A 20447-nucleotide genomic window follows, 5' to 3' on the forward strand; every position below is an offset into this window, starting at 1 on the left:
AAACTGACCTCCTTTAAGAGAGTTTCTCTGCCTAAATGTTAGCTTGGTGTCATGGTTAAGTGCGCCGACTCTAATCTGGGAGAACCGGGTTTGATTCCCCACTCCTCCACTTGCACCTGCTGGATGACCTTGGGCAAGCCATAGTTCTGGCACAGCTGTTCTTGAAAAAGAGCAGTTTCTGTCCTCCAAAGATCAGGGTAGGATGCATGGCTCTTTCTTTTTCCATTTATATCCTTACAACAGCCCTGCCAGGTAGGTGATGCGGTGAGACTCCTTTGGTTAGTGAAGGGCGGGGTGTAAATCCAATCTCTTCTTCTTCTTTCTTGACTAGATCACCCCCACCTGCTGGTTTGTTCTCAGAATTGTTGCTTAGGCTGGCAGAAGTGATTAACTTGCAGCAGCTGAGAACTGTCATCTAAAATGGTTGACTGCTTGCAATTTAGAGAACTATCCCGGTAACAGCTTTCTATTGGCTAAACAGCTTTTCTTCCTGCACTGAGAATTTCAGCCCCACCAGCCACAGAATCCTGGCCACGGGCCACGGTGTATTGCATCTTGCTCTCCAGTCAGAAAGTTAGAATGAAATGTGTAAAAATAGTGTGCAAATTTAATTTGCATCGTTAATGCTGACCCTAACCCCATGGCAGCTTTAAGGCAGCGTAAAGTAACTTGCAAATGCTCCTCTACTACCAAGAAGAAGAGGAGATTGGATTTATACCCCGCCATTCACTACCCAAAGGAGTCTCAGAGGGGCTTACAATCTCCTTTCCCTTCTCCTCCCCACCACAGACACCCTGTGAGGTGGGGGGGGCTGAGAGAGCTCTCCCGAGGACTGCCCTTGAGAGAACAGCTCTGAAAGAACTTGTGACTGACCCAAGGTCACACCAGCAGCTGCATGTGGAGGAGTGGGGAATCAAACCCGGTTCTCCCAGATTACCAACCATCTTCTCAGGGACTAACTCCTAAAGAACACCTACATTTCCTGGAAGGCAGTGCAAAAACTGCTGGATGACTGAGAGTGGTCGCTATGTTGGACAGAGTATCCTCGTGGCAAAATGAAGTCAGGGGTAACGATACCCTCCCCCTTTGAACTTAAAAAGCTTTGAGTTTAAAAGAGAAGGGAGTGTGCAAAAGAGACCACGGGACGTGGGTTTCTCGTGAGAAAACGCTCAGGTTCAGGACCTTCATTAGTCTGCAGCTGTTTATCTGGAAAGGAAGGGGCGAACTGAACGGGGGCCTCTTACAGACCTTGCCGAGAGAGGGGGTGGATCGCGCTGCACCGCGGATCCCTTCCTTTCCAGCAGCTGCAGATGTGACTTCCAAAGAGGCCACCTGCAGCTTGGCTCCTCCTCTGCTCTTGGCAAGGGCTTTGCGAGGAGACGAGGAGGAGGCATCAGAACTTTTGCAGCGAGAATCGTTTTTTCTTCAGAGGTTTTTTTGGGGGGGGAAAGTTGGGTGTCTGTTGCCTTTTGCTGTGCAAAAAAAAAAAAAAAAAGACTCCTTGAAAATCTGACCCCGCCCCCCAAAGTTGATCTTTGCAGAGACCCAGTGTGGGACTAGGATACGGGAGACACGGGTTCAGATTCCTGCTCTGCCACGGAAGCTTGCTGGGTGACCTCGGGCCAGTCACAGACTCTCCACCTAACGTACTTCTCAGGGTTTGCGTGATGAGAACAATGAAGAAGAAGAAGAGGAGGAGGATGAGGAGGAGGAGGATGGATTTATACCTTGCCCTTCACTCGGAGTCTCAGAGCGGTTTACAATCTCCTTCCCTTCATCTCCCAACAACAGACACCCTGTGAGGTAGGTGGGGCTGAGAGAGCTCTTTCCAGAACTGTCTTTGAGAGAACAGCTTTAAGAGAACTTGTGACTGACCCAAGGTCACACCAGCAGCTGCATGTGGAGGGGTGGGGGAATCAAACCCGGTTCTCCCAGTTTAGAATCCACACACTTAACCACTACACCAAACTGGCTCTCGGACTAGATGGCCTCTATGGACTTTTCAGTTTATCGTTCTATGGAGTCTTCCCCTTGCTGTCTTGAAGGCGTTATAAAGAGCAGCTCCTCCTGTGTGAAAATGAGAGCCGTCCCCTGCATAGGACGGGAGAGGGAATCCGTCGCTCGCTCCGATCTCCCGCCAAGTATGAGAGTTCCCTTCCCTCCAACAACCAAAGATGCTTCTTAACCAAAACGGCTTTTAATGTTCCGTGGGGGAGTTACACCCTTTTTCCTGTTAATCGAAACACAGCAGAGACGGGCCGACGTCAGGTCAAGCGACCGATCAGCCAAAGAGGGAGAAAAAACATGGCAAACTTAGTGACACAACGAACACAGGCCCCCCAAACTCATCTTCCTTATAAAAAGATGCAATGGGGGGTGGGGGGGAGTATATTACAAGTTAGCGCTTGCGGAGGAAAAGTCAGACCTGCCGGCCACAAAAGCTTTCCGGAAAGACGAGAGAGCCCAACGGTAAGCCGACAAAATCGGCGTGCAAGAGAGCTCCGAGGCAGGGTCCAGATCGGGTTGCCAACCTCCAGGAGATCTCTTGGAATCACAACTGGACAACGGCAGAGATCAGTTCCCCTGGAGGAAATGGATACTTTGGGAGGGTTCTAAGGCATTATACTCTAATGAGGTTCGTCCCCTCCCCAAACCCCGCCCCCCCAGCCCCCCCCCCCAAATCTCCAGGCATTTACTAAACCAGAACTGGCAACTTTCAGTTCAGATAACTCATTGGCCCCCCCTATTTAAAAAGATCTTACATCACATCAACAAGTAGCACCCTCGAGGAACACAAGACACTGACTTCTACTGAATCAGACCCTCGGACCGTCAAGATCAGTATCGTCTGCACAGACTGGCAGCTGCTCTCCAGAGTCTCCTGCCTGGTCCTTTTTAAGTGGAGATGCTGCCGGGGATTGAACTGGGGACCTTCTGCATGTTAAGCAGATGCTCTACCACTGAGCCTCTTCAGGGTGTCAGGCACGGATCTTTCCCATCACCTCCAGCCTGGTCCTTTTTAACCGGAGATACCGGGGATTGAACCTGGGACCTCCTGCATGCAAAACAGAGGCTCTACCACTAAGCCACAGCCCCTGTCCAAACACACATGAAGCTGCTTGATAGTGAATCAGGCTATTGGTCCATCAAGGTCAGTATTGTCTACTCAGACTGGCAGCAGCTCTCCAGGGTCTCAGGCGGAGGTCTTTCCCATCACCTCCTGCCTGCTCCACCAACTGGAGATGCTGTCGGGGATTGAACCTGGGACCTTCTCGATGCCAAGCAGATGCTCTACCACTGAGCCTCTTCAGGGTGTCAGGCACGGATCTTTCCCATCACCTCCAGCCTGGTCCTTTTTAACCGCAGATACCGGGGATTGAACCTGGGACCTCCTGCGTGCCAAGCAGATGCTCTGCCACTGAGCCACAGCCCCTCTTTACAGCTCTCCAGGGTCTCAGGCAGAGGTCTTTCCCATCACCTACCCCCTGGTCCTTTTACCTGAAGATGCCATGGATTGAACCTGGGACCTCCTGCATGCCAAGCAGAGGCTCTTCCACTGAGCCACAGCCCCTCTTTACAGCTCTCCAGGGTTTCAGGCAGAGGTCTTTCCCATCACCTCCAGCCCGATCCTTTTTAACTGGAGATGCCAGGGATTGAACCTGGGACCTTCCGCATGCCAGGCAAAGGCTCTTCCACTGAGCCACAGCTCCTCTTTATAGCTCTCCAGGGTCTCAGGCGGAGGTCTTTCCCATCACCTTCTGCCTGGTCCTTTTAACTGGAGATGTCGGGGATCGAACCTGGGACCTTCCGCGTGCCAAGCAGAGGCTCTGCCACTGAGCCACGGCCATGGCCACTCCCACCTAGATAGGTCTTCCAGCCACCTGCAGACTCATGGCTCCCGTGTGGTCTAGACAAAGTGGGCAAGTGAAAACCAAAGGCCAACTAAGGAATAGGGTTGCCAGCCTCCAGGGGGCGCCTGGAGATCTCCCGCTATTACAATTCGTCTCCAGATGACCAAGATCAGCTCACCTGCAGAAAATGGTTGCGTTGGAGGGTGGCACTGTACCATGCTGGGGTCCCTTCCCCCCCAAACCCCACCTCCCTTAGCTCCGTCCCCCAAATCTCCAAAAACAATCACCTGCCAACCTCCCTTCACCAGCCCCCGCCCCGTTCAAGACCCCCGAGTGCCCCCAGGTGGGATTTCCGAAGCTTCCCGATGAACGATGGCTCCGCTTCCGTCTCTTCCTCGTACACACAGGTCCTCCGTCCAGCAGGGGGCAGCAGCATTCACACGCCCCAGCGTCCTCTGCTGTAATGGCTGTTTCTTCAAGTGTCCACGTTAAAAAAAGTAACAAGATGTCCTCTTCCCGGACGTTCCCCCTTTTTGTGTCCCCCTTCCCCCTTTTTAATAAACCCGACCCACCCTCCCGGATACATGTCCACCTGCGGTGCCACGGGAAAGCAGGCCGGTCCGTCAGACCACAGAGCTGACTTCAGCGGGGGCGTTCAAGTTCTCCACCACGTCCTCCCGCTCGATGGCCGCCAGGGCCGTGCAGAGGGTCTCCAGGGTGGCCCCCTCCCTGGCAGACCAGTCGGAGAGCAGGGTGTGGGCGGGGGCTTCCCCCCGGCCGAAGGTAGCCACGGTCTCCTCCTCGTAGCCCAGGCGGTCGGCCAGGCAGCGCCAGTCTTTGCCGTGGCCCGGCGTCTCCAGCAACTGCTCCACCTCTTCCCGCTTGTGGGGCGGGAGGTTGGCGTAGAGCTGGGGCTCAGCCTTCTGCACTGTTGGGGGAGGAAGCAGAGAGAGGGCGAGTCAGAGAGGACCCGGGTACCCCTTCGTGTGGCTGTAATGGTGGAGGAAACGGGGATGGTCATAAGAACATCAGAAGAGCCCTGCTGGGTCAGTCCAGTGGTCCAGCTAGTCCAGCCTCCTGTCTCACACAGGCGCCAGCCAGTTCCTCTGGAGGGCCAACAACAGAGAATCTCAGAGGAACTCTGCTGGATCAGGCCAGGGAGGGTCCATCTAGTCCAGCCTCCTGTCTCACACAGGCGCCAGCCAGTTCCTCTGGAGGGCCAACAACAGAGAATCTCAGAGGAACTCTGCTGGATCAGGCCAGGGAGGGTCCATCTAGTCCAGCCTCCTGTCTCACACAGGCGCCAGCCAGTTCCTCTGGAGGGCCAGCAACAGGGCAGAGAGGCCGAGGCCTTCCCCTGAGAAGAACCTCAGAAGAGCCATCCTGTATCTGACCAGGGAGGGTCCATCTAGTCCAGCCTCCCATCTCACACAGTGGCCAACCAGTTCCTCTGGAGGGCCAACAACAGAGAATCTCAGAGGAACTCTGCTGGATCAGGCCAGGGAGGGTCCATCTAGTCCAGCATCCCGTCTCACTCACTGGCCAACCAGTTCCCCTGGAGTTTCTCCTCCATAAATCTATCTAATCCTCTTTTAAAGCTGTCTGTGCCTGTGGCCATCACAGCTGGCCACAAGGTGTTTTGTCACCCTGAGAAAGGTGCGCCTGTCACTTCTTCCCCCACCAGCCTAGCCCTGCAGGGGTGCATTAGTCCCAGTGTTCCCTCTAAGGTGAGTTAGCGTGAGCCTAGCTCACAATTTTTTAGCCTCCGGCTCACACATTTTTGTCTTCACTCAGGAAGGAGGGCTCCGGAGCAAACTGATTTGACAACTGGATAGAGAACCGTAGTCAATTGTCAACTGAGAATCATAAAACTATCTCCCTTATATATAAAAGCCAAATGGTAGTGGCACTTCTCTAAAACATTCCACACACTCCAGAATTGGTTGGCGTCCTGGTGTGTCACTCAGAATCTGTCCCTATCCACTCGCTGCATTGCTTGAGTCTTGCCTCCAACATTCTAAACCTGAACATGGAGGTTCCCCTCAGTCACCATGGCTAGTAGCCATCGATTGATTTCTCCTCCATAAATCTATCTAATCCTCTTTTAAAGCTGTCTGTGCCTGTGGCCATCACAGCTGGCATGGCCGGCTCAAGGTCTTTTGTCACCCTGAGAAAGGTGTGCCTGTCACCTCTTCCCCCACCAGCCTAGCCCTGCAGGGGTGCATTAGTCCCAGTGTTCCCTCTAAGGTGAGTTAGCGTGAACCTAGCTCACGTTTTTTTAGCCTCCGGCTCACACATTTTTGTCTTCGCTCAGGAAGGAGGGCTCCGGAGCAAACTAATTTGACAACTGGATAGAGAACCGTAGTCAATCTATCTTCCTTATATATAAAAGCCGAATGGTGGTGGCACTTTTCTAGAACATTCCACACGCTCCGGAATTGGTTGGCGCCCTGGTGTGTCACTCAGAATCTGTCCCTATCCACTGGCTGCATTGCTTGAGTCTCGCCTCCAACATTCTAAACAGTTTGCTGTTCCTCTCCCCCTCCCCATAGCCAGTCAGAACACAGAGGTTATTTGCATATGCAGCCTCATTGGCCTTTGCCTCGGAACACAGAGGTCGTTTGCATATGCGACTTGATTGGCTTTTGCCTCTAACATTCGAAACAGTTTGCTGTTCTGAGGTAAAATGTGTCCAATCTCCAGGTGAGGGCTGGAGATCACTCAGAATTACAACTGCTTTCCAGACGGCAGAGATCAGTTCCCCTGGAGAAAATGGTGGGCTCTGTATCCTTATATGCTGCTGAGGTGGCCCCCATATGACAGCCAATGTGACGTAGCAGTCAGGGCTTCAGAGCACGGGAGAGGCTGCAGGTGTGCGGGGGGTGGAAAGCTGAAGAGTGAGGGGGAAATAAAGGTAGGTTGATAATTAGCTGGGAAGAAGATAGGGTTGCCAACTCCAGGTGGGAAATTCCTGGAGATGTGAGGGATGGAGACCACCAGAATGGATATACAAGAGAAATTATAAAAATAACAGGCATAAAAAGTCAATTTACCTTGTTAGCAGCTACAAGTACTTTGTCAAGGAACCGCAGCCATTCAAAGATGAAAACTGGTCTCTTTGCTTCTGTAATTTGAGCCAAAGCCTCTTCATTTAATAGTAAACTGTGTGCAAGCTCCATGGCTGGCTAAGTTCTGATTCTGCTGTAGATGCACTTATTTCCTGGAATGTAAAAAGAATATATACACACACACACACACACACTATAGAACAGCACATTTTACTATTTACTGCAGTGACAACTAACACAGAAATCATGATCAGTTAACAATATTTAATTACTGCATCCCAATTTGATGAACACTTCAGACTAAACACTATGCCACAACAGCTTTGCTCATTGGAGCAGGGTCTCCGGCAGGTGCCAACCTGTAAACTGGCAAAATCAGCCCAACAACTGCCTGTCCATATGCCTTGTCTGTTGTAGTCTCCATCATATGGAATAGGCTGAGGAGGTCAGGAAGGCTCCCACGCTCCTGGCTTTCCACAAACTATGCAAAACTGAATTATTCAAGAGGGCTTTTTTATGCAAGCTATAAGGTAACACTTATTCACAAAGTTATTTGGATAAATTATTAGGAATGATAGTCAATACTACTGTATATGGCTTCCTGGTCTTACTATGTAATTTTTGCATCAATGTGGCACATTAATACTTATACTTTGCTTCAGTTCAGTTTTTTAGACTTCTGGTTGGTTGTACAACCTGAACCTTTTGTACTGTTTATTGAATACCCCGTCATGTTGACTGTATTAACTCATTCTGTGTAATCCACCTTGAGTCCAAGTGGTAACGGTGGACTACAAACAATGTAAATAAATAAATATATTTTTATTGTCTACTAACATTCATTATGATTTTCATAAAGTACATATTAAGAGAACAGTGCCGTCTGACACGAGAACAAGAAAATGGGTATTCTAGTTGCCAAATGGCTACAACTTCAAAAATATGCATATATACAATATACACAAAACTGGCTCATGTAGAGAACTAATGCATGCTGTACACAGGCCATGGGCATAACAGGAGAATATGTACCCAAGACTCAAGTCTTGGAAATCAGGAATGCATGCTTTTATTCAGCAATAATACAGGTGTGTGCTCCTCTGAGTATGTGCAGAGTACACTCACATCATTAGAAAAGAAAAGCAAACTGGCATGGGCTGCAGCTACCTAGTCGTGTAAAGTGCCGTTGCATCACAGCTAGCTTATGATGATTCCCATAAGTTCCGCAGGGCCTGTAAAACGGAGCTCTTCCGTCAGGCTTTTGGAGCCGCCACCACTAACACCTCCTCCACCACCAATTAATATCTACTTTGGCAGAGCCCTGGCTCGTAGGTCCCTCAAACACAGCCCGTGCCAATTACCTGAGATTGCTGCAGAAGGCCGCAGACCCAATTGGGATAACGAGGATGTTGCTAGCACTTTATCCTGTTTGAGTTTTAATGTCGTATTTATTAATGTATGTGGATTTTATTATGATTGTTTCATGCGAATTTTACTGTTGTAAGCCGCCCTGAGCCGGCCTCGGACGGGATAAAAATTTAATAATAAATAAATAAATCTCAGAAGCTAAGCAGGGTACATCCTGGTTAGCAAGGCTCCCTCTAAGCTGGGGAGTCTTGTGAGCAAAAAGTCAATTCTGTGAGCTCCTGGCATTAAAGTTGTGAGTGAGCAATTTGGCTACGGAATAGGTTAGTTTGCTCTGGAGCCCTCCTTCCTGAGCCGAGATAATAATGTGTGAGCCGAAGGCTAAAAAACTGTGAGCTAGCTCACACGAACTCAGCTTTGGTTAGTACTTGGATGGGAGACCACCGAGGAAGTCCAAGGTCACTCTGCAGAGGCAGGCAATGGCAGACCACCTCTGTTCTGCTCTCACCTTGACGGGGACGGCCCAGGCTAGCTCGATCATCTCCTCAGATCTCAAAAGCTAAATAGGGTTGGCGCGGATTCATATTTGGATGGGAGACTACCCAGGAAGCCCAGGGTTGCTACTAGGGATGTGCATTCGGTTCGGACAAACCGGGAAAAAACCCGAATAATGCCTATTATTCGGGACTGCCTAAAGCCAAATCAGATTCCCTAATCTGATTTGGCTGGCTGAACAAGGATTCCCCGAATGGATGCCAAATATACCGGGCGAAGGGAAGGCAGAGGTAGCACACTCCCTTCATTGAAGGGAAGGAAGGGGGGTATTATTATAACCTATGGGGACAGTCCCCATAGGTTATAATTGAGCCGAATTATTTGGCTAGTCCGATAATTCCCGAATCCCAGTATCATATTGATACTGGGTTTCAGGAATATCGGCAAATACGAATATCTACCCAGGTAGATCCAAACCCGAAAAATTCCGAATTTTTTTTCTGTACACCCCTAGTTGCTACGCAGAGGCAGGTCGCGATTAGGCTGACATCGTCAGATCTAGGAAGCTAAGCAGCATTGGCCCTGGTTACTACTTGGATGGGAGACCACTAAGGAAATCCAGGGTTGCTACGCAGAGGCAGACAGTGGCAAACCACCTTTGTTCCTCTCGTGCCTCAAAACCTCCCCAGGGCCGCCACGAATTAGTCACAACTCGACAGCCCTCCCCACCGCCAGGGATGGAGAGCGAAATCCAGGAAGACCTCCATTAGAGCAGCTAGGCCTCACCCGGCCAGTTTGGTGTAGTGTGCGGACACTACTCTGGAAGATCCAGGTTCGATTCCTCACTCCTCCACTTGCACCTGCTGCATGACCTTGGGCAAGCCATAGTTCTGGCACAGCTGTTCTTGAAAGAGCAGTTCTATCAGAGCTCTCTCAGCCCCGCCTACCTCCCAGGGTGTCTGTTGTGGGGAAGGGAAGGGAAAGGAGATTGTAAGCCGCTCTGAGACACCTTTGGGTAGTGAAGGGCGGGGTATAAACCCAATCTCCTCTCCTCTTCTTCTCTGTGAACGTCAAACACACACCCAATACAGGAATTCTAGTGGGGGTGGGGGGGGGGGCGGGGGTATTGCTGAAGGGGGCTTCAGAGCTCATCGGCCGAAAGAGAAGCCGGGCTTCTTTTCTCTGCAGGCTCTCAAAGGCCAGGATAATGAGGCCGGCATCGATTCCCTCCCCTGCTGGCATCCGAAGAAGACAGATGGCTCCGAAATTCCAGCCACGGGGAGGAATGCCACAGCCGCAGAGTGGGAAACAGCTGGGCTGGGGAGGGGGCCAGGATGATGGGGCGGGGAGGAAGCCAACGGGGTCTTCTGTGTCGGTGGGAAGAGACGATGGGGGAGGGAGGTAAAGAGCGGAGACAGAGGTCAGAGCAGCGCCGTTCCAAAATATTAGCTTGCCGGAGCAAGTTAAGCTGAAGCATAAAAGAAAATCCTACAGCGGGAGGGTTCCCAGGCATGGATTAAAATCTGAGAATGCCACCAGAGGCTGGAAACAGAGTTTTGTCCGCCGCCTTTGGGCCCACGCCTTTGGGCCCTTCCACCCTGTATAATGGGCAAACAGGCCAGTCCCTTCGACAGAGAATTAATGGACACAAGTCTGACATTAGAAACCACAACATTCAAAAAGCAGTGGGGGGAGGGACATTTTAACCTTCCAGGACATCCAGTTGCTAACCTAAGAGTAGCAGTTGTCTTACAGAGGGATTTAAAAGGGAGATTAGGAAGAGAGACTGCTGAATTGCAACCGAGAATGAAGCCCAAGACAATGCATCCTCCTGGACTGAATCGAGACCTAGGTTTCCTGTCTCGTTACCAATGCTGATTTCTCCACACCTGCTACCCCTCTGCCTGTCACAACTAATCCAGTCACACCTGCTGTTGTCATTCACCTGCTGATGTCATTCGGCATCTGAAACCACTCCACTCTCCAAGGTATAAGGACAGATGGACTCCTATTCCAGCTGTATCTGAAGAAGTGAGCAGTGTGACTCACGAAAGCTCCTCCCCTGCCACAATTTTTTTTAGTCTTTACAGCGCTCCTGGACTCTTGCTCTTTTTTACTGCGACAGCCAGACTAACACGGCCGCCCATCTTGATCTCTGGGCCCCCAGTTTGCCAAACCCCCTCTAAAATTTCTGTCAATCCTGAGGTGAGAGATCCAAGTATAAAGAAAAGAGTCGTGAGTGTCTGACCCACAAATCAAGCAGTCAACAAGACTTGCAAAGAAAATGCTTACTATGTATTACAGCCCGAAGCAATTCCTACAGGTCGTAAGAAAATCCTCGTGCAAAGGTACATCATCAACGTTGTCTCCGGATTATATAACAACGTTTCAAAATTGGATCTTCCTCAGGAAATGTTAAGAGTAGTACAAAAGTTCTCTCGTTCATAAAATGCTTTACAACAAGTCATGAAAGATAGAAGAAGACGAAGAGGAAGAGGTTGGATTTATACCCCGCCCTTCACTTGGAGTCTCAGAGCGGCTGACAAACTCCTTTCCCTTCCCCTCCCTTCCCCTCCCCTACATTCAGATAGGAGTCTTGTTGACTGCTTGACTTGTGGGTCAGACACTCACGACTCTTTTCTTTATACTCGTTCTCTGTCCACATTAATCCTGAGGTGTGAGGCCTGTAAGGAGTTTAAGAATCAGTTCACACGTGCACAGTTATCACTTCCTTCATCATCGCCTTATTAATCTACCGCGCGGGGGATAAATTGGAGGCTGAAACGTGATATGAGAATGACGTAAGCTGCTTTGAGATCGCCACTGGGGAGCCAGGTGGGGTATAGATAGCTTATGCATGCCAGAGCAGATCCAAATATCTCCCTCCTGCGTTACTGTACCCTTCATGCTTGACTGTCGAATGTGTGAATAAGACTGCGTGGGGAAAGCCCTGCAGACAACCAGCACAGTACAGTGGTTAAAGTATCGAACTAGAATCTGGGAGACCCGGGTTCGAATCCCCGCCATGCCATAGAAGCTCGCTGAGTGACCTTGGGCCAGTTGCGCTCTTGGCCTAACCGACCTCACAGGGTTGTTGTGAGGAAAACGGAGGAGGGGAGAATGGTGTAAGTCGCTTTGGGTCCCCCAGGGGGGAGACGGGCAGGGTATAACTAAAGGGAATCAAATAAAATCAGTAAAAATAAAGACTTTAGAGGCAAAATGCACTCGCGCGTTTCTGCGCATGAGGCACTGTATGGCGTCACGGCCAGTTTGGTGTAGCGGTTAGGAGCGCGGACTCTAATCTGTGAGTACAGGGTTTGATTCCCCACTCCTCCTCCACATGCAGCCGCTGGTGTGACCTTGGGTGAGTCCAGGGATCATTTCGTAGAAAAAGAGGTGCAGGAGCTCATTAACATAACTTATTTGCATATGCCACACCCCCTGACATCACCGGAAGTGTGTCAAAAGGCAACACCCACCACTCAGGCTCCACTGGACTGTTTTGGATTGCTAACTATTTTGGGGGGGGGAACGTGCAGATCTGTCCTCGCAGAGGAGGGAGAGCTTGTACCTGAAGGCGGGATGTGGCGGGGGGGCGCGCGCACATGTGGGGGGGGGGGGCTCTGCAACTTACCTGGCTGCTTCTTGCTCTGACTGAGGGCTCCTGGGAGCAGGGGGTGGGGCTTGTTGCATGTGCCCGCCCCCTGGGCTCCTTACTGCCGGAGCTCCGCTCCTGTGTGCTCCCGCAGGAAATGACCCCTGCATATTTGTATTCTTATAATTATCTTAAATAAAAGTTTGAAAATTAAAAAGAATGTGGTTTTTAAGCCTTAGAGGGAGTGGGATCAGTTACGTAGGCGCCAGTGAAGCAGTGGACGGACCTCGTTCTGGGGACCTCGTTCTTGAGAACGGCTTGTGAGAGGACAGCTCTGAGAGAACCTGTGACTGACCCAAGGTCACACCAGCAGCTGCATGTGGAGGAATGGGGAAATCAAACCTGGTTCTCTCAGATTAGAGACCACGCTCCTAACCACTATACCAAACTGGCTCTCTTACAGGCAAACAGGTAAATAGGACTGAGACAGGTTATAGGACTGGGCTGTAATTAAAAGCTCAGAAAGTTGCATTGCTAAAGAGGCCCGGACAACCGTAACGCTGCCTTTCATTGTACATGCACTCCCAGCTAGGTGGTTTCTATACCACTTCACGTATCGTATTTAAAAACTCGTGCTTTGGTCCAGCTCTGTGGGAGAGTTCGGCTTGTTTCCAGATTCCTGGACTCCAAACCCTGTTGTGCAGTTCGGCGAATATCCTGTACTTTTCGTTGTAGTTGACTTACACTTACAAACTGAGAGCCAGTTTGGTGTCGTGGTTAAGTGCGAGGACTCTAATTTGGGAAAACCGGGTTTGATTCCCCACGCCTCCACTTGCAGCTGCTGGATGACCTTGGGCAAGCCGTAGTTCTGTCAGAGCTGTTCTTGAAAAAGAGCCGTTTCTCTCAGAGCTTTCTCAGCCCCGCCTACCTCACAGGGTGTCTGTTGTGGGGAGGGGAAGGAATTTATAAGCCGCTCTGAGGCTCTGAGTGAAGGGTAGGGTATAAATCCAATCTCCTCCCCCCCCTTCTCCTCCTCCTCCTCCTCCTCCTCCTCCTCCTCCTATTCTTCTTCTTCTTCTTCTCCTCCTCTTTCTTTCTTTCTTTCTTTCTTTCTTTCTTTCTTTCTTTCTTTCTTTCTTTCTTTCTTTCTTTCTTTCTTTCTTTCTTTCTTTCTTTGCTGGCCATCTTTCTTTCTTTCTTTCTTTCTTTCTTTCTTTCTTTCTTTCTTTGCTGGCCAGATCTTCTTCTTCTTCTTCTTCTTTCTTTCTTTCTTTCTTTCTTTGCTGGCCAGATGGAAGACAGGAGACGCGGCCCGAGAAGAGGGGAGGGTTTGGGGCGGCGGAGGCGGAGGCTACTCCATAGGGGTCCCTCGGTGTGCACAGAATATAAAGAGCGTCCCCCGAGCCGGGGAAACCCATAATGGAGGGAAATAAATCCGTCCCAAAGGCCGGGCACAATGAAGGGGCTTTGCTCTTTCCAATAGAACAGCGAGTGGCTGGGAACCCTTTCAGCGCAAAGCCCCATTAATCTACGCCTCTCTCACTGGCACAGAGAAGAGGCCGGTCTAATCTCGGCCCGCGGGGCCCGGAGGGAGGTTTAATCCTATTCAGGGGCTGAGCCCCAGCAGCGAGCCCGGCGCAGCGGGAGACGTAAGGGGAACGGCCCGGCCTTGGCCTGCGTCGGATAATGCCCCTGCTTCCTGCTAGGAGTGTCTGGTTTGTGTGAGTGCCGTTTTCTATAGCTCCATTGACGCCAATCGCTCACGCCGGGCTTTTGGACCTGGACGCTCGCTTGGCCAAACACCTGTGTGGCTGGCCTGAAGGACGGGGGGTGGGGAGCGCGAGAAGGCCCGGCTGATTCCTCACACGGTGTGGTATGTGTGTGTGTGTGTGTCTGTGCGTGAGATGTGCTAACACAAGCTCCCGGATCGGCAAGGAATTTTGCTGGAGGGCCGCTCCGAGGAGACGGAGGGGCCGAGACTCGGAGAAGGGGATCGGTGTCGTTTTGCGAGAGACGAGAAGGATCGTGGGAAAGCTGGGCGGCTATGTACACCGTCCCCACGGCACAGCTAACCAGTGTTCCCCCTAAGCCGAGCTAGTGTGAGCCAGCTCACCGTTCTTTAGCCTCCGGCTCACACGTTTTTGTCTTGGCTCAGGAAGGGATGGCTCCAGAGCAAACTGATTTATGCGGCAGCCAAATCGCTCGCTTACAACTTTGATGCCGGTAGCTCACAAAATACAATTTTTGCTGACAAGACTCTACCACTTAGAGGGAACATTGCATATAACGTTAGAAGAATGTCCAGGGTCCAGCCTACCTGAGGGACCGCCTCTTCCCGTATGTTCCCCCAAGAGCGCTGCGATCGGGGAGCCTGGAACTCTTAGAGGTCCCAGGCCCCCGGGATATCAAGCTTGCCCTAACCAAGGCCAGGGCTTTTTCGGTGGCGGCTCCTACCTGGTGGAATGAGCTCCCGGTGGCGATCCGGGCCCTGCGGGACCTGGTACAGTTCCGCAGGGCCTGCAAGACGGAGCTCTTCCGCCAGGCTTTCGAGTAGGAGCCGCCGCCGCCGCCGCCGCCACTATACCACCACCGTGGCTTGATTTACCACCTACCTGGCTCTGGGCGAGGGCTGACATTGCCCACAAGAGGAACATTACTCTGGCGCCCCTGCTTTTCATACCATCGGCCGCCAGTGAGGGACATTGACCACCTTGAACTTTTACAATGAACTGTAGAGCACCATTTTATTTTGTATTTATTAAGGTTTTAATGTAATTTGTGTTGTATCTCCGGCATTGCCGCTTGTTTGCCGCCCTGGGCCGTACGGGTAGGGCGGGATATAAATCCCAAAATAAATAAATAAAAATAAATAAAATAAATAAGAAGAGAAGAAGAGGAAGAGAAGAAGAGATTGGATTTATACCCCACCCTTCACTCAGAGTCTCAGAGCGGCTTACAAACTCCTTTCCCCTCCCTTCCCCTCCCCACAAGAGACACCCTTTGAGGTAGGTGGGGCTAAGAGAGCTCTCTCGAGGACTGCCCTTGAGAGAACAGCTCTGACAGAACTATGGCTTGCCCAAGGTCATCCAGCAGCTGCAAGTGGAGGAGTGGGGAATCAAACCTGGTTCTCACAGATTACAGTCTGCACACTTAACCTGCAGGGCCAACCACTACACATCAGAGCGATGCCTGCCCGAGTTACCTACCTCTGGCGTGCACACAGAGTAGCCAAAGGCCCAGTTTAAATGAGACACAGTGCATGCGCGAGGTCCTGCGGGGAGGATTATCGGCCTCGCCAGCCCCCCCCCCGCTGATATCAAGCCAGTATCCTGCTGCTACTAATACTGCTTCTTTCTTTTTGTGTGTGTGTGCACACCACTGCAGGGGTGACAGAAGGCCTCTCTTGGAGGGGAGGCTGGTTTACCTCCAGAGCCTCCAGTAGCAGACCTTACCCATTTTCTAATTGTCTGTCCCAGTTTCTCAGCCTAGGCCCTGGCGGTGTGTGTGTGTGTGTGTGGAGTTTATGACTCGCGTCGTGGCGGGGGTGACTGGTTTCGGAAGTCAGCGCAACCTCGAGAAGCGTTTACGCTCCCTCCCGGGCTCATGACATCCCCGCGTCTTTTTGTATCCTTGCAATCACGTCTTAGAATCGTAGAATAGAATCACACAGAATTGGAAGGGGTCACGGAGGCCATCTACTCCAACCCCCCGCTCAGTGCAGGGTCAGCCCAGAGCATCCCTGACGAGTGTTTGTCCAACCGCTGTTTCAAGTTTTCCAGGGAGGGGAAGCTCACCACCTCCCCGGGCAGCCGATTCCACTGTTGCACAACTCTGACTGTCAAAAAAGTTTTCCCTAAGATCCAGCCGGTACCTTCCCACCCTTAATTTAAACCAAACTAAGGAGCCGCCTTCACTACCACCAGGGGTCATTTCCTGCCGGAGCGCACAGGAGTGGAGCTCCGGCAGTAAAGAGCCCAGGGGGCGGGCACATGCAACAAGCCCCACCCCCTGCTCCCAGCAGCCCTCAGTCAGAGCAAGAAGCAGCCAGGTAAGTTGCAGAGGGCTCCCCCCATAGCTTGCAATCCAAAAGAGTCCAGTGGCACCTTTAAGGCCAAGTGTTATTCAGGTACAAGCTCTCCCTCCTCTGCGAGGGCAGATCTACACATCCCCCCCCCAATAGCTAGCAATCCAAAACAGTCCATTGGAGCCTAAGCGGTGGGTGTTGCCTTCTGACACACTCAGAGTTTCCTGCAGTTCCTTGAGTTACCTATGTTAAGGCCCATAGCCATAGTGGAGCTTTTGGGGGCTCCGCCCCCTTTCTGAAAGGCACAGTCCCACAAGAATTTCTCCTCTAAATTTATTTATTTATTTATTTATTTTTGGATTTATATCCCGCTCTCCATTTTTAAAGGCGTGCGCTCCTTTAAGTAGAGTGAGTGCTGTAGTTGATTAATTCCTGCACTGAACAAGGGGGTTGGAGTAGGTGACCTCTAGGACCCCTTCTAATTCTGTGCCAAGAAACTGGTCTCCTTTAAGAGTGTTTTTCTGCCTGTTAGATTTCTTGACTACTGAAGTCATCACCCCCACCTGCCGCTTTGTTCTCAGAATTGTTGCTTAGGCTGGCAGAAGTGATTAACTTGCAGCAGCTGAGAACTGTCATCTAAAGGGGCTGACAGCTTGCAATTTAGAGATCTATCCTGGTCACAGCTTTCCGATGGCTAAACGGCTTTTCTTTATGCACTGAGGACTTCAGCCCCACCCGAAAAATATTTGCCCCGCAAGCCACAAAATCGTGGCTACGGGCCTGCCTGTGTTACTTCCATTTGGGTCATTCTAGGAACCAGCAAAAACCATAGAGTGACATGGGTAGTTCTAGGATTCAGCAAAAACCACAGAGTTTCTGGCAGTTCCTCAAGTGACCTATGTTGCCGGGGTTTTTTACCAGTAGTGACACGACGTCACAGCCTGTGTCGTGCCCCCCTATATCTCCTCCCACTGGTTGCCAGACAACCCCATTCCTTAGAGACCATGTATAGGCCAGTGTGTGGGATTATTATGGGATGCACCTCCGATCCTCCCCCCCATCCCTTCCCAGCCCGCATGTCTCGCACGTACCACTTGAAAGCCACGTAAGCGAGGAGTCCCACCACCACCGCTGCTAGGATGGAGCAGTAGACAGGAATGATGTTCTTGCTGTGGTCTTCGGCCAAGGGGGGCACGAACTCCGAGGAGGAGGAATTGGGGGACGGGCTGCCCTCCGAATCCAGAAGGGACGTCCTTTTGGGGAATTCCTTGCGGGAGTCTCCTTCCGTGCGCTTCAGGATCTGTAGCTCTTTGTCTAGAGGGCAAATCAAACAAGATCATCAGCCACGGAGGCGGGCGTGTCGATTGGCAAACCAGCAATTGGGCCACCGACATTTATTGCAACAGATGCAAGAGGAGCAAAGCCGTCAACCCCCCCCCCCAGTTGACAATAGCTGCCAGAATCAGAAGCAGTGATTATCATAAGAAGAAGAAGAAGAGATTGGGTTTATACCCCGCCCTTCACTACCCAAAGGAGTCTCAGAGCGGCTTACAAACTCCTCTCCCTTCCCCTCCCTACAACAGACACCCTGTGAGGTAGGTGGGGCTGAGAGAGCTCTGACAGAAACTACTCTTTTTCAAGAACAGCTCTTATCAGGTCATCCAGCCAGATGCAAGTGGAGGAGTGAGGAATCAAACCCGGTTCTCCCAGATTAGAAGATGAGGAAATTGGATTTATACCCTGCCCTTCACTACCCAAAGGAGCCTCAAAGCAGCTTACAAACTCCTTTCCCTCCCCCTCCCCACAACAGACACCCTGGGAGGTAGGTGGGGTTGAGAGAGCTCTGAGAGAACTGTGACTAGCCGAAGGTCACCCAGCTGGCTTCATGTGGAGAAATCACGTAGTAGGGTAACACATACAGCAACAGATAGTATGTGCTTTACTGGGTCTCTTTCCATTCTTTAAAGTGCCTTTCTGAACCATTCAGGTATGGAACTCCCTATCACTTGCGTAAAAAAAGCCTTCCTGAGTAATTCAGTTTTACATACTTTATAGAAAGAAGAAGAAGAGATTGGATTTATGCCCCGCCCTTCACTCCCCAAAGGAGCCTCAGAGCGGCTTACAATCTCCTTCCCCTTTCCCTCCCCACAACAGACACCCTGCGAGGTAGGCGGGGCTGAGAGAGCTCTCCCAAGAACTGCACTTCAGAGAACAGCTCTGAGAGAACTTGTGACTGGCCCAAGGCCACACCAGCAGCTGCATATGGAAGCGAGGCCTTTTCCCCAAAAAAGGGGATGTGACTGAATCACACATTTTTTAGTAGAAGCCCTCCCCGCACGCAGGCTCAGAGCGGCTCACAAGGTGTGATAAAACTGATAAAACAATTTCTCAGTTAAAATGACAATAAATTAAATCAGAAACAATACATAAAGTGCTAGCAATGGCATTAGGCTTACCAAGTGCCGGCGGGGGATTGGCATGTCTTTACAGGATCCCTGCCGCGGGGACGGCGATACGCGTTGCACCGCCGTCGCCAGGATGTGACGCTACGCGTCGCTCTGGCAACGGGGCTGTTTGGAGTCCCGTTGCCAGAGCGATGCGTAACGTCACATCCTGGCGATGGCAGGTGCAACGCGTATCGTCGTCCCCGCGGCAGGGATCCTGTAAAGACATGTCGTTACAACATGCCAATCCCCCGCCGGCACTTGGTAAGCCTAAATGGCATACAACATGGCAGGAGTCCACAATCAATTAGCGCATGGTCTGGGTCATGTCAGCAAGGCACAGGATATTTAATGATGTTAATGACATTATTGGTGTTATTAAGACATTGATGCTATTGGGGACAGGGCCTCAGATGGTTGCGGCGGCTCCTTGATCAAATGCCTGGTGGAAGAGCTAACTTCTAAGACAGGACCACTTTTCAGTAGGAAAACCTGAAGCATTTTGAGATCTATTTTTTAATTAAAGGAGCCACATGTGGCTCTTTCACACATATTGTGCAGCTCCCGGCAGGGCAGCTGGGGAAGCGAAGGGGAAGCATGATTTTCTCCCTCCCTCTCTTCCTCCCTTCCTTCCCCCTCCCTCCCATCTATTTGCTTTCTTTGTTTCTCCCTCTCTTCCTTTCCACCTCTTTCATTCTGTCTTTCCACCTCTCTTTTTTTCTCCCCCTCCTAGACAAACAAATATAATTAGCAAGGGAATACACAGGGCTATTTTTGGGCAGGAACGCACAGGAACGGAGTTCCGGCTGGTTTCCAAGTTGGCCACACCCAGCAGGAACTCATTAGCATAACAGGTCACACCCAACAGCAGAAACTCATTAGGATTGGCTACATTAGGGGTGTGTGGCCTAACATGCAAAGGAGTTCCTGCTGCAAAAAAAGCCCTGGGTTTGGACAACAAACAAGGTAAACAGAATAAGAAGCAAAAGGTGGGCGTGGCTGGATGACCACACTTCTGGTAACATGGGGGTGTGGCCTAATATGCCAATGAGCTGTGCTGTCAGGGGTGTGGCCTAATATGCTAATACGTTTCTGCTGTTGGGTGTGGCCTATTATGCTAATGAGTTCCTGCTGGGCTTTTTCTACAAAAAGAGCCCTGGATATACAGCATTTGGAGGGGGGGGGTTTCCCCTGACCAGGCCGAGCCGATCAGGGAATCAGCTGAAGCGCGCCTAAACCAACGGGTTCATATTCTCAGGGAAGCATCAGGAGAGCCATTGCAAGGTCAGACACTCAGGCTAAGAGATAAGACTCAAGGGGGGGGGAGTTAAAGTTAAAATTCCAGCATAATAAGAAACCCTACACCAGCTGTCTCCCCCCCCCCCCCCGCAATGGCAGGGTAGCTGACACTCAGATATAGACCGGGAGTCGTGCACAGAGTGAAATGTTCGATTTGTCCCGCCGAACCAGAATTCAGGGCCACCCAGTGAAACTGTTGGCCGCTTGGCATGAGCTTCGGCTTCCTCTGACTCTCGAATCTCCTTCTGGCTCTGCCGCAACTGGCTGACCTCCCTCTCTACAGAGGAGGAGGAGGAGGAGGAGGAG

The 20447-nt window shown here is 51.1% G+C and overlaps 1 protein-coding gene across 1 annotated transcript in view; it reads right to left on the bottom strand.

The window, feature by feature from the left end:
• Positions 1–4456: 4456 nt before the first annotated feature.
• LOC107120099 (tumor necrosis factor receptor superfamily member 16-like) overlaps positions 4457–20447 on the bottom strand; it is a 73031-nt gene continuing 57040 nt past the window's right edge. The window contains exons 4-6 of the mRNA XM_015422741.1: positions 17490–17712; positions 11411–11463; positions 4457–4779 (exon numbers count right to left, since the gene is read on the bottom strand). Of these exons, the coding sequence (XP_015278227.1) occupies positions 4475–4779; positions 11411–11463; positions 17490–17712 (581 nt within the window). The 3' untranslated portion in view covers positions 4457–4474. The remainder of the gene's footprint in view (positions 4780–11410; positions 11464–17489; positions 17713–20447) is intronic.

The sequence above is a fragment of the Gekko japonicus genome, unplaced genomic scaffold, assembly GCF_001447785.1.
Source record: "Gekko japonicus isolate JY-2015 unplaced genomic scaffold, Gekko_japonicus_V1.1 scaffold2985, whole genome shotgun sequence".
NCBI classification, from domain to species: Eukaryota; Metazoa; Chordata; class Lepidosauria; order Squamata; family Gekkonidae; genus Gekko; species Gekko japonicus.